Here is a 12918-nt window from a genome sequence, read left to right on the forward strand (position 1 = left end):
GTGTGTTTTAGTTACTGTAGCTTAGTGTTTACAGAAACCATGAGCTGTAAACATGAAGTCATGTGGATTGACAGGTTACTTATACATGAGACATTTTTGATGATATGTCATCCTGCATCATCAACTATAACCAGACACGCAAAAAAAAGAAAATCCAAAAATGTCTGTGAATAAAAATCATGCTTCATGCTTAACAACAATTGACAGCTCCATTAATCTTCTTAGAGCTCAGAAATCCAGTGCACAAATATATGTAGTGGAAGCAGCAGTGACAGGCTCGGAGTAACAGTGTCAGACTTGTACAAAGAAAGCAGGACGACAACAAATCATGTGGTCACAGATAAGTTCCATTCGTGCAAAACCCTTGATATACACATCGTATTACAGCATTCAGACTTTAAGTAAGAGTGAAATAAATCAGACATGAACATAAGTAACAGAGAAGTTTATCACAGGTTAAAGTTCCTTACCCAGCCATGACGATGAAGAAGTCTAGCCTGTTCCAGGTGTCTCCCAGGTAACAGCGACGGCCAAAGATCCCAAGCGCCACCATCTTCACCACCATCTCCAACGCGAAGAAGATGTAGATGAACGCATCAAAGGCCTGTGCGAGAAGAGAGAGGGAGACAAAGTTGGTGGAAAGTGAGCAAAAGGAGGCAAAAAGAGTTGTTCCGTGTGTTTTGATTGAACCAGACATCTCTTCTCTCTTGTGAAATTAGGCGGCTCAAGATGTTGACAGCTTCTTAGTGAAGGAGGAGCATGTGTTGTCTCTGGTGAGAACAAAATGTCTGGATTAAAAAAAAATAGGTGCCTGAAGCACACATGCACGGTTCTTGATCTATGAATGGTTTGAAACACCTCAGTAACTGTGTGCACACTCCATACACTGACATAATGATAATAATAACTTCATTTACATAGCACCTTTTCTACACGCATCTCAAAATGCTTTAGGACAAAGAATTTACATAAAAGGCATGAAGACATACAATGAAAAGAAAAACATCTGTAGAAAATCAATGGAAAATAAGATGGAAATAAAACCCAGTGAGTAAAACTTGAGATAGAATAATAGTCTTGTGAAACTGTTGTATTTGACTCAGGAGAAAAGTGGTGGGTGAGAGGTGAACAGAAAAATAAAGAAAGCGATCCAGGTCAAACCTTGGAGAAAAAAAAACACAGATGAAGAGCAATGTGACATATGATCTCTGCCATGTCCTGCTTGCATTATTATGTCCAGATCACTAGCTGAACCTCTGAAGATATTTTGGGAATAACAATCTTGCCCAGTGTTTTGCCCTGGGCTGTACGACTGTTTGCTGCTGCACGCTGTAGCCTGCAACTCGGGCTGCTGCCTCTTGACGCGGAAATTTCCAAGGCCTGGAAATTTAAATTAAATCATTGGTCATAATTTTAACATGTGAAGATGGCGAGGGTTTGTTGCACAGATACAGCGTCATATTACCAAATGGGATACTGTTTAAATGTTATGTATACATTCATGTTTGATTTGTTTGATTTCTAAAATGTAATAATTTGAAAACATCTGCAGATAGAAGATACTGGAAGTAGAATAAGTTAGTTAAAGGCAAACACGCCAATGTTTCGAAAACTAGACACCTTCACCAGTCAATGCCATTTCACCCGACAAATGTTGTGTTAATTGTGACCTTTAAAACCCACTCAGTTATTTTGTAAGGTCCCAGTGACAAATCTCTAATCAGTTAATCAATGAGGTCAAGTTGTTTCAATGTGTTGTTAAGATATTGTGTTCACGAGGCAAAACATGTGTGTTGTGAGGTTACAGCAACATTGACCTTTGAGTGTTGACCACCAAAATCAATGCAATTCATATTGGAGACCAGTGGAGCATTTGGCCCAAAATTGAAGAAATTACCTTGTGGCATTCTTGAGATGTTGTGTCCACAAGAATGGGACGGATGGACGCACAACACAAAAACATAATGCCTCTGGCCCCTGAACATCACCGCCCCGGAGGCATAAATATAAAGGTTTTCATAGATCTCAAGGACTCTCCAGCTGCATGCTGCACTAGGCTGCTAAAGCTCAGTAACTATGCCCTGAGAATAGAGTCACTCAACAAATCACATGCCACAAACCAATGTGGTGCAATGGAAAAACAATTTTCCACAAGTACTTTAGGGTTATTACCTTTTCTAGGTTTCAGGCAAAAGTTAGATGCCAAACCAGGGACTCGACAACAGCCCACAGCAGACCAGAAAACACTGATCTACAGAACATTTGGACAACCAGGGGTAATAAGCTTCAACCGGAGAAACGCACTGAGCACTACAAGTGGTGCTGGATGTGGAACATAGTATTTGTTATTTACAGGGATCAAATCTCGAACTGTGTGATTTGCTTTTGTGTCACCATGGCTGTGTGTGTGCTGCACGTATGTGGGCATGAGTCTGTGCCGTTTGCATTGACATGTGATCTATCTCTGCTCTTTCACTCACAAACTCACAAGCATGAGTTCAACCCCAGGCAGCATTCAGAGCTGGCAGCTTCCAATGGGAAAGATGAGAAGATCAGTCTCATGCTGGTTAAATGATGTTTTCATAAATAATGCAGCCTGCACGCTTCACATGTAATCCGACATTGGCTGCGCCAGTCAGATCCCCGTCGTGCTCTGCGCTGAGTGAACGGGGGACTGAATTCATCGTCGTTATGTGCCACCACTTCCAGCTTCCTCTTCAGTCAGCCTATCAGGTTTCATCATCAACATGATTTGTAAAGAGGTTGAGGCTGTCTCCTGATGGGCCGTTTCATGATTTGAAATAGGAGCTGGACTGGAAACGACCTCATATGCTGTCACTGCGCTGCTTATTTGGCAGGAGGAGAGGACGTGGTAAGTAGGTCATCACGATGGTAATGGTATCAGTTTCAAATAATATATGCGTCTTTTTACTCTATATGTGGAGTTGGTGACTGACAGGATTAATCAGTGCATCAAACCAAAGGCAGCATGAGGACAAATGTGATGCTGACAAACAGGACGGGAGAAGGAGGAACCGACACGGTCATTCTACAAAGTGTGTGAGTTTGTGAAGCTCAGGTTTTATAACTGAAATGAAAAAAGTCAGTTCATCCAATTTCCACTAACCCTGGCTTCCTGGCTTCGCAGATACTTTCTGTGATACTTGGTGATGTTTTGTTATATCAGTCTCTCAGTGTTTTCATACCTGAAAGTGCAGGACGAGGCCTGAACAAGGTTACATTAGTTTTGGTTTCATATTGTAATGTAGGGAGCAGACTAAGCGATAATTTATGATTTACGTATATATGTCCTGTCTTCATATGCTACATGGGCTGGTCTACCTTTACTTGAGAAAATAATCAATTGGTTTGTTTTGTTAATGTTGTTGCCACTGTAATGTTATAATGGTATGACCAGCAGCAACACCAACATTAACATCCTCTCTGCTCAAACATTCGCAGGAGGTGCTTCTTTTTCTTTTTCTACCATTTAATGCTGTCTCTACTTCCAGCAATTGGGCTGAAAGTCAGATAGTCCAAACTCTCAGAAAAGAGACAAACACTGTGGCCAGGCGTGAAAGTGTTGCAACACTTACCTGAGCTCTGAGATTCTGGAACAGTAGATTCAAAAACCAATTTCCTACTTAATAATCTCTGCTATTATCGGCTTTCACAGGAACTATTTCCCTTTAGTCTTGACATCCTACTATTCAGTGCAGTTATTATCTTGACTGACATGTATATTGATTGGCTTCATGAAAAAACGATTATCAATCATATGCCTGCCTGTGTTTTTATTTATTGCGTTTATTTGTTGAAGTGTACTAGATTGCATCACACAATAGCACCACTCCCCTGTCACTCACTGAGGCTTTCAACCCTTGAGGTCCTGGGCTTTAAATCCCAGTTTAACATATACATACAATATCTGAACTGATCGTAAGGTACGTGTACATTGTTTGTGTCTATTACTGTGTCTCTTTCCTCCAGAGAGCGAGGTGGGGATACTGTGTTCACGGAGGGCCAGAGAAGCATGTGAGGGCCACTCTAACTATCTGAGCCCTGTCAGCAAAATCCCTCCTGTTTCCATTAGCAACCACTGGAACAGGACCCCTCACACTACCTGGGGAGACAATGAGCTTGTTAGAGAGACAAAGGGTGGAGGAAGGGACAGAGTGCGAGTGTGTAGGATGGGGGAATGGGATGGTACTCGATGGGAAGTTCGGGTGAGGAAGAGAGACTTGAGTGAATACTTTTCGAAATCCTCCACAGTCGACACAAGGAAGAAAAAATCTGTCTGAGACCATATTGAAAATCAGCACCATTTTCATTTCACATGACCCTGAATATATCGACAACACCATCAAAAGATCTACCTGCATTAGAGATTGAGAATCAGACAATTTAACATTTAATTAACATTAATTAATGTCTGAGGGTGTTTTGCCTTTTCTGGTGTTGAGCATCAGAACCAAGGAGGAGTAAGGATCCTAACCTTTGCTGCAGCTTTGTGAGAAGGGTTCACGATGTAGCAATCAAAACACATTAAAATGTTGCAGGAACCAGACCAGGGAGTCACAGACTTCCATCCACCGTCACCTGACCTTAACCCCCACTGAATATTTATGGGGACACTTAAAGACCATGAAAGCCAACGATTCTGTGACAAGATGCTCTGTTGGACGCTGTCAGATCCTGCTGGGATAACATGGGTCATCAGGTCCACAAAACGTTGGAACTTGACAGCTTGAGTGAGAAACATTTCAAACACTAAGAATCAATATACAAAACTTTCAACTTCTCATTAAAATAGCTAAACTGAGGAGTGATCTGTTGGCTGAATGGTTACAGCTCATGCCCCATAACTGTAGTTCCCATGGTTTGATTCTAGGTGTGGATGTTTGCTGCATGTCATACCCCTCCTGTTTGCAGTTCAAATAAGGCAAAATGTCCCAAAAATTATTTAAGCATATTATGATTTTTAAATGATAGTGTTGCATTCGAAGCAAATGCAAACTAGAAGGAACTTTAGGACCCAAAGGCAAATGAGATGTAGCTGCGCATCATATAAAGCAAACTGGTGACAGAAATCTCAGATGCAGGTTTCTGCTGACAGATTTTCACTGTCAACAGACATTAAAAATGCGCCAACAGAAATCATGTAAGGCAGAATTAGGTCACTCTTGTCACACCTGAAATTGAGTCTGCCAAATTTGCTCCAGTGAAAAGCAATTACACTCCCTGAGGTGCACACCGAGTCCACAGCCAGTTGGCAAATTACCAAGTCAGCAACAAATAACCTGCATCAGCCCAACACGGCTTACAAACAGAAACAAAAGGGAAGCATTAGCAATTTGTCCAAAACTACGGGAATTGATAGTTAAACATAAGCATCAGGATCAATCGAGTCCTCAGGCAATAACGAAAACATGATTCCACAAACATTTCGCTCCATGACAAATTAAGTTGTCTGTTTCTTCTCCTAAGAAAGCCTTGATGACTTAGAGAACTCACATTTTAATTTACTTCATTGGCTGTGCACTGAGGCTGCAGGTTCATCCCATTTAGATCCTCAACGTTCTCCAGATCCCATCAACCACCATCAACACCTCGTTTCCAACTTTGATGACATCACAAGTGTCGGAGAGCCAAATAGACTCTCATTGATATCATATACATTTCTTGATTTACATGGCAATGCCATTTTTCCCATTTTTCAATTGAAGTCTCTCCTGATTTAACTTATCTCATCCAGACTAAAACAGTGATTTTCACAATACATTGCAGTAAAACTAAGCTTTAGCGTTTGGTGCCGTCCACAACCATATTTTCTACTGCTGCCGTTTGTCAATTGAATCCCAATCACATGCGGCTCCACCAGACTATATTAAAACAAACCAAAGTCCCAATTCCCCGTTCAGAGAGCAGGAGAAAATATAAACCTTCCAGGAGAGAAATATTTTATCTGCAGTGTCTGCGTCAGTGTGAGAAACAGTGATGAGAAGAGTGTGTCTCTCTGAGTTTTGTCAAATAATTGATTGTTTTGTCTTATTTATTTTCATTTATGCGCCGACATGGTGATTTTGCATGCACACACACACACACGCAGACACACACAGGGGTCTGCCTTACCTGCAGTATCTGGCAGCGGTCCGAGGTGCAGTCGATGTTCTCACAGGGCTGGTACATGCCCAGTGTCACACAGTTGAGCAGGATCACCATGATGCTAATCCTCTCGAACCACGTAATAACAGGGCTGGGGTTAAGGAGCATTGCAGCAGAGAAATTACACAGTCATACACATACTATAGAGTAAAGGGTGGGTAAATGATACCTGACCGCATCTAATGTACCACGGACCCCTGAGGGCCGGGACAGATGTGCTGATGGATATATCTGTCAAACACAGTTTGTATGGTTTTAAGTACACATTGATGTTTGCAGAGAAAAATGAAGACAGAAAATGACAGCTGTGATCAAACATAAAAGAGTTTGATGTGTGTGATGGAAAGATACTCATCACATTCATTTCACTGTAAATAACCATATAAATTATTGCGGTGATGGTCTCTTTAAATCACCTCTCAGTCATTTCAGGGCAGGTTTCAGTCCCGTGTTTTAGTCGTGTCTCTCCACCACCTGACTCCTGGGCTGGTCATGAATCAGTTTCTCTTTCTTTCTCCTTTAATTCTTTATACCTTCATTGCTTGTCTTTGCTTTCTCCTGAAGTAAGCAGATGCTTCCGCCTACACTCCTGCATTTTCTCCTTTACCTGTCTTCTCTCTCCTCATCCTTCCTTCCCTCTGGAAAAGAAGAGTGCATGAGGCAGTGCTGTGATATACTAACCACAGATTTACATGAACGACTGCTGCCTTAATGTTGTGGGAATAGATTATTAAAGCTGTGTGTGAAAGTAAGGACACAGTAATATGCTTTATACTGACTTTATACTTGTCTTTGGTCTTTATATTTACACGACAAATGAATATGATGTAAGGCACATTTAATTTGCTCTATACTCTGATGCACGTCTCTGCCCCATGAAGGAGTCTCCGGTCAGAGTTCATGTCTGTCGTTAGCTTGTGCACCAGGGGTGAGATTGTTTTCACTCCTGTGTAACCTGAGTGGGTGGTGGGTTGGCGGTGTTAACAGAATACAGCCGTGCACGTGTATCATGTCCCAGTACAGAGCGTATAAACATGGGTATATGGATGATGAAGATGAAATGATAAATACTATCTTTGAGAAATTTTTTTTCATGTACTTTGACTTTTTAGATTGATCCATGTCCCATCCACGACCACGGAGGAGACTGGACAGATTTATGTCACAAGTCTCAGTCAACACTTTCACTAACTGACTCATTCACATCTGCATATCGCACAGCTGCCATTTTTCCACTGAGTAATTTATCAATGAAAATGAAGCAGAGGAGTAATTTACCAGCCAACCTGTTTTTGCTGCATGACAGAGTTTGCCAAGGCACAAGATAGAACTCTTTAATATTCATATGAAAAAGAAGAAAGATACAACATTATGCATAAAATATTAACAAAGAAAAACACAGCCAATGCAATTAAAGCTCAAGCCATTGTTTTACAAGCATGTTGAACAATGTGTTTGATTTACAACCAGCTTAACCTTTTTGTATTTCTCCTTTAAGTGTCATTAAGGGTTTGTTGACATGTATCAATATCCTTTCTAAAGTCCCATATCAAAATAAAAGTCAGATGAAATGTAAAAGATAAATATATATATTTTTTAATAATAATAGAAAGTTAAGTGCACTTTGAAGACGATCTGAACTGATGATACACACACGCTCACAATTTCCTCTCATCCAGGGATTATTTGATTGCACACATCTTAATTATTCATTTGTCAATACCTCGCACTCCTGCACACACACAGACACACATTAATCTGCATGTCTCTACATCCTGCTGGTTCGTCTCTGCTATCGCTGTAGCGCAGCTCTCTGGGGTAACATAGTGGAATTGGGAGAAACAATATCACAACAATGTGTCTGTCTCTTCTCCCTTGTTTCATCATCTAAACACAACCCGTACACTTTTGCAGTGACGCCCTAACACTGTTTAGGTTAGGGCATTTTTTTTCTCTTTACCTTTCTCAATAACATTTCAATTTCCCATGTGTCACTTCTCTCTATTTCTTCTACCTCTATGCTTTTTCATTCGTTCCCAGGTGTGACAGAGCAAACAATGGACGGTTTTGCCCTCCCAGCAAAAACCAGCGCAAACACTTTGGGACATATTTACCTCGACAGGCGATGAAAAATCAATCAGGCCTGCGTATGTGTAAAAATGTATGTGCATGCATGAGTGCGTGTGTTTGTGTGTGAGAGAGTGCAGTATTCCCATAGCGCAAATAAAGAGCCTGCCCTGAGGTTCTGTATTAGCAAAGCAAGAGCCAAGAACAGAGGCACGGCATGAACTTGCAGACAAAGAGGGAGTAAGAACGTCTGAGAGATAAAGGTAAAGAAGGTGAATAAATACACGTCTTCACAACGCGTGGAGGAAATCTTGTTTGGGACTTAGCTACAACCAAACCCAACATACGAGACAAAGGACAGAAGCCGTGGCGATGAGCACTGCTCATTTTGAACATTCTTAGCAGCCCTTCATATCTCAGAGTCTAGAATAAAAGCCGGTGTAGAGCAGCTCGGGTGAGCACTCACAACTACCTCCATGCATACCTCGTTACACGGACAACGCTGCCGCTCTCACCCCTACGGACTCCACAGGGGTGCATCAAAGCTGACAGACAGTATCAGGAACATCTGTTCCGACGTGTGGAGTGAATCAGTGCAGGTTCAAGTTCAGTGTCTTCGTCGTACTGACCCCAACCCTTTTCCCTCCCCATGGGATATGAAGCAGCGAGCGGCTGACTCATACCCAGCTGATTCCAGCGCACAAGCTCCATCTTGTCTCCCCCTAATCATGCTGGGAGGGTGCTAACTCAGTCAGACAGAGTGGATGCTTTAAGGAGGAAAGGAAGGGCGGCCTGCTGTTATAGAGCTTCAGCGTTTAATTTGATTGTTCTTTTGAAGCTATATTACCCTTAAAATGCTCACGTATCCGGTTGCATCTTTTCGTCTCGGTCTTTTCCTCTCATCAGCATCTCATTTTCTCGACAGGGCCATCTCTCTGTATTTACCCTTTTCTTCTTCATCTCCCTCTTCTTCGTCTTTACGTCACTAGCTATTTTTATGCCTGTCTCTCTGTGTCAATACAGATTTTGTTCGACACTCGCTCTCTTCTGTCAACCTGGGTTTTTTTCTGTTTGGGGCTTTCCATCTATATCAATCTCCCTGTCTGCGTTCATGGCAAATTATTGAAGGATATTTCACTTTTTGTTGCTGATTCTATCTTCTTGTCTGACTTTGTGATGCATTCATGAACACAAAAGGCAAGGCCAAGGAGTTTGACTTTTATCCTTCAGCAGAAAAACATCTTTAGAAAAAAAATTCTAAATAAACAAAAATGTAAAAATGCAGGATGCTGGTGCAAAAACGAATTTATTACCTGTGTGCATTATTTAATTTGTCTGTTTTCCTTGCTGATTGCATAATCTTAAGTTTTTTCATTAGCAGTCTTGTGCTAAATATTTAACCTTTGCACCCTTTTCATACCTTTTCTTGACATACCATATGTGACTTATTCTGATGTTGTGAGGATTAGTGGATAATCTACAAAAGGATTTATTCTATGAAAAAAACATGTAAATATATCATTTTTGTAAACCTGGATGAGATAAAGTGTCCATTGCTAAAAAACCTTCAATAACAACATAAACTGTATGAAGGCCTAGTTACAAGACACACACACTATCAGTTCCAGTTCAACAACAGTCTTGTGGGTTGAACTGATGTCTGCTTAGTATTGACTTGTGATTTCCTTTGAGTCTCAGCTTCTCCTCGTTACTTTGCCGCACATAGACTGAGCCGCAAGAAAAGACCAAGCTGCTGCATGACAACAATTTGGTTTCATATTGATGTAAATAATTAAAGAACCAAAATCTATTTTTGTATGATTCTTTTCTCTTCTGAAAAACAGTAGTTTGTGTGTGTGTGTGTGTGTGTGTTTGGGGGTGGGGGCATTCACATAATCCATAGAAAATGGATTATGAAGGAATGGCTCCATTAAATGCATGTACCAAATCAACAGCTGTGCGTGCATGTGTGATTGTGTCTGTGTGTGTGTGCATGTTTGTGCGTCCATGTACACATGTGTATTCTTGTTGAGAAGAGGGTGACTCATGGCTGAATGAGATCTCTGTAAATTACAATGAGGCTTTTCGACAGAGCTTTCCGTGTGTGTGTGTGTGTGTGTGTGTGTGTGTGTATGTGTGTGTGTGTGTGTGTGTGTGTGTGTGTGTGTGTGTGTGTGTGTGTGTGTGTGTGTGTGTGTGCGTTCCTGTGAAAACCCTCAGGATCAGTCTCACTGAGACTGAATCAAAATGACGTTCTGGTTCTCACTGTGGCGCTGAAGCCTGTGCCTGTCTCTCCTCCCAGTGAGAACACAGCATGATAGGTCACACGCTGTTACACACTCACACCCACGGACGCACGCTCGCACACACAGTTCATGTGTAGTCCCAGTGAACCAGTGCAGCAAACACACACAAAGAAGCAGCCACACACACAAACACCCACAGATATCCTCCCCCAACAGGACTTGTGTGTGACAACCTGTCCCATCTAGTTGGGTGTGATTTCAAATTCTCTGTCTACTAAAAAAAGAAATCCGTGGTCATGGCGCGTGCCACACTGTCAGCTGCTGTTGTGTGACACAGCGAGAGAGGTCCCAGCTGCTGGAGGAACTCTGTCTGTGTGACTGAGTGGTGTGCAGGTAGAAGCTGATCCAGAAGGTTTCTGTGCACAGTCCTCGGCATCAGACGCTCACACTTTGGTTTTGACTGTAACTGCTGCACTGTGCCCTTGCTCCTGACTGCTCACTCCCTCTCTCCATGACAAAGTAGGGAGGCAGACTGCCAGGAATCTCCACACCTCCCTCACTCCCCTCTCATCCCTCTTTTTATCCCACTTAATTTCCTGGTTCCTTGTGGGCAAATTGATCAATGAGTCCATCTATGTGTCTTTCTGGGTGGCTCGCGTATGGAGTTTTTTTTTGTGTGTGTTATTTTTTCTGCCTGACCCTCTGGCTGCTTGGCCTCGTTCCCTCTTGCCTGTTGTTCTGGAAGGTTCCTCTTTCCATCCTTTGTCTGCCAACTCTCATTTTATGCCTTAATATTTCTTGCTGATGATTCTGAACTCTTCCACTCAGGGCACCACATATACAAAATGAAAGACATTTAGGTATACGTATTCTTTTTTCTTGATTTCATCTTTACATTAAGTGTGAGGCTTCACACTTACAATTGAGAACTAGTGGTCCAACTCAAATGTGCACACTCATCACTATGCAAACAGTGAATCTGAAAGAGTGACTAAGAGCAATGCCAGCAAGAGAGAAAGTTCATAATATTCTCATGAACCTTTGCAGCCAAAGCAGCACACATACAAAGGAGTGCTGAGTAGAACCACCATCTTAAAAGCCTCAAGCAAACTGTGTTGTATGTTCTAAGTGCTGCTGGGCTTGTCTCAGCCAATGTAACCAGCCTGAGTCTCTCATATATCATTGATTCTCGAAGTATCAAGGCTTTGTGTATGTCAGAGTATCTCAAATGTCGAAGAACCACAAATTTCACTTCTAATGCCAAAAAGAAAATAGGACGTCACTCAGTAGAGCTCATATCTCCGCCAAGACCCAACTCTCCCTGTTGAAACCAAATGTAAATTCACAAAATCCAGATTTGTATCTGAACCAAATTGCACACAGTGATGTATATCAATAAAATATTGATCCTTCATTATCTACTTTATTTACTCATTTAAAGCCTGATTTTAACATATGTGTTTAGACACTCTTTGTGATGGTCATCAATCCTGTTAACAGCCAGTCAATTGGTCACTCTATTGATAATCGCCAATTCAGAAGACTTACGTGATGCATCACCTTTTTTTATATTATGCTAAATTATAGCGCTATGATGTAAAACCTTTAATCAAATCAAGGCTGTTTTTATTAAATTCTGCCTTTATCAACTTAGGTTTGATATTATTAAATCACCTTCACACCCACAGAACAAGATAAAAGTTAAGAAAGTTATTTAACTCAACTTTACTTCAGCGATTTTTTAAATCTAATTTCTGTTTCACCTGACGCACAGTGAAGTGGGAGATTAGCATCATATTCCCTAAAGATAAAATGTAAGCATTACTGGCTGCTGTATCCCTCTGCAATCATGCAGTTCAGGGAAGAAGTGCACATATTGTCATGTCAGCATATGCTTTTGGTCTGTGTATAAATAAAAGTGAGGCACACAGGCAGGTTTAATCTAAACATTACAGCCCGGGAGTCAGGAGAAAAGAGTGAGGATGGTCTTTATGTTCTCTGTCAATTCAGTGGCGGTGTGTTTCACTGATAAAGATTGTGCAGTGGTGCAAAGAAATCAAGCATGAATTAATTTGCCCCGAATTCAAATGTGTAGATTAAATCTTGGTCTCACACTTTTCCTGTTAGACAAATTCAGTATCTGCTTGAATGTTTGTAGACAGCAAAATAAAAAAATAAATGAAACTGTAATGTCATTTGATAACTGCAATCCCTTTAACACTAGCACACAGATGCACACACAGACACACATATGGCAGAGACAGACGGACACACAGCACCAGCGACACAGCCCGACACGGCAGGCAGCGACCTGGAGCACCTCGCAAGACAAGCCTATGGCCTGTAACCAAGGCAACAGGAGCAGACGGGTTCACTTTAGCCACCGAAACAACGCAAACTGTCTGTGTCGATACTTGTGAGTGTGTGTGTGTTCTATGCG

The 12918-nt window shown here is 41.5% G+C and overlaps 1 protein-coding gene across 8 annotated transcripts in view; it reads right to left on the minus strand.

The window, feature by feature from the left end:
* cacna1ia (calcium voltage-gated channel subunit alpha1 Ia) overlaps positions 1–12918 on the minus strand; it is a 132870-nt gene that overhangs the window by 61382 nt on the left and 58570 nt on the right. For all 8 annotated transcript variants that reach the window (XM_069525087.1, XM_069525089.1, XM_069525088.1 and 5 more), the window contains 2 exons: positions 6133–6244; positions 471–604 (listed from right to left, as the gene is read on the minus strand). In XM_069525087.1, coding sequence (XP_069381188.1) covers positions 471–604; positions 6133–6244 — 246 coding nt within the window. The remainder of the gene's footprint in view (positions 1–470; positions 605–6132; positions 6245–12918) is intronic.

Source organism: Paralichthys olivaceus, chromosome 5, assembly GCF_024713975.1.
Source record: "Paralichthys olivaceus isolate ysfri-2021 chromosome 5, ASM2471397v2, whole genome shotgun sequence".
Classification (NCBI taxonomy): domain Eukaryota; kingdom Metazoa; phylum Chordata; class Actinopteri; order Pleuronectiformes; family Paralichthyidae; genus Paralichthys; species Paralichthys olivaceus.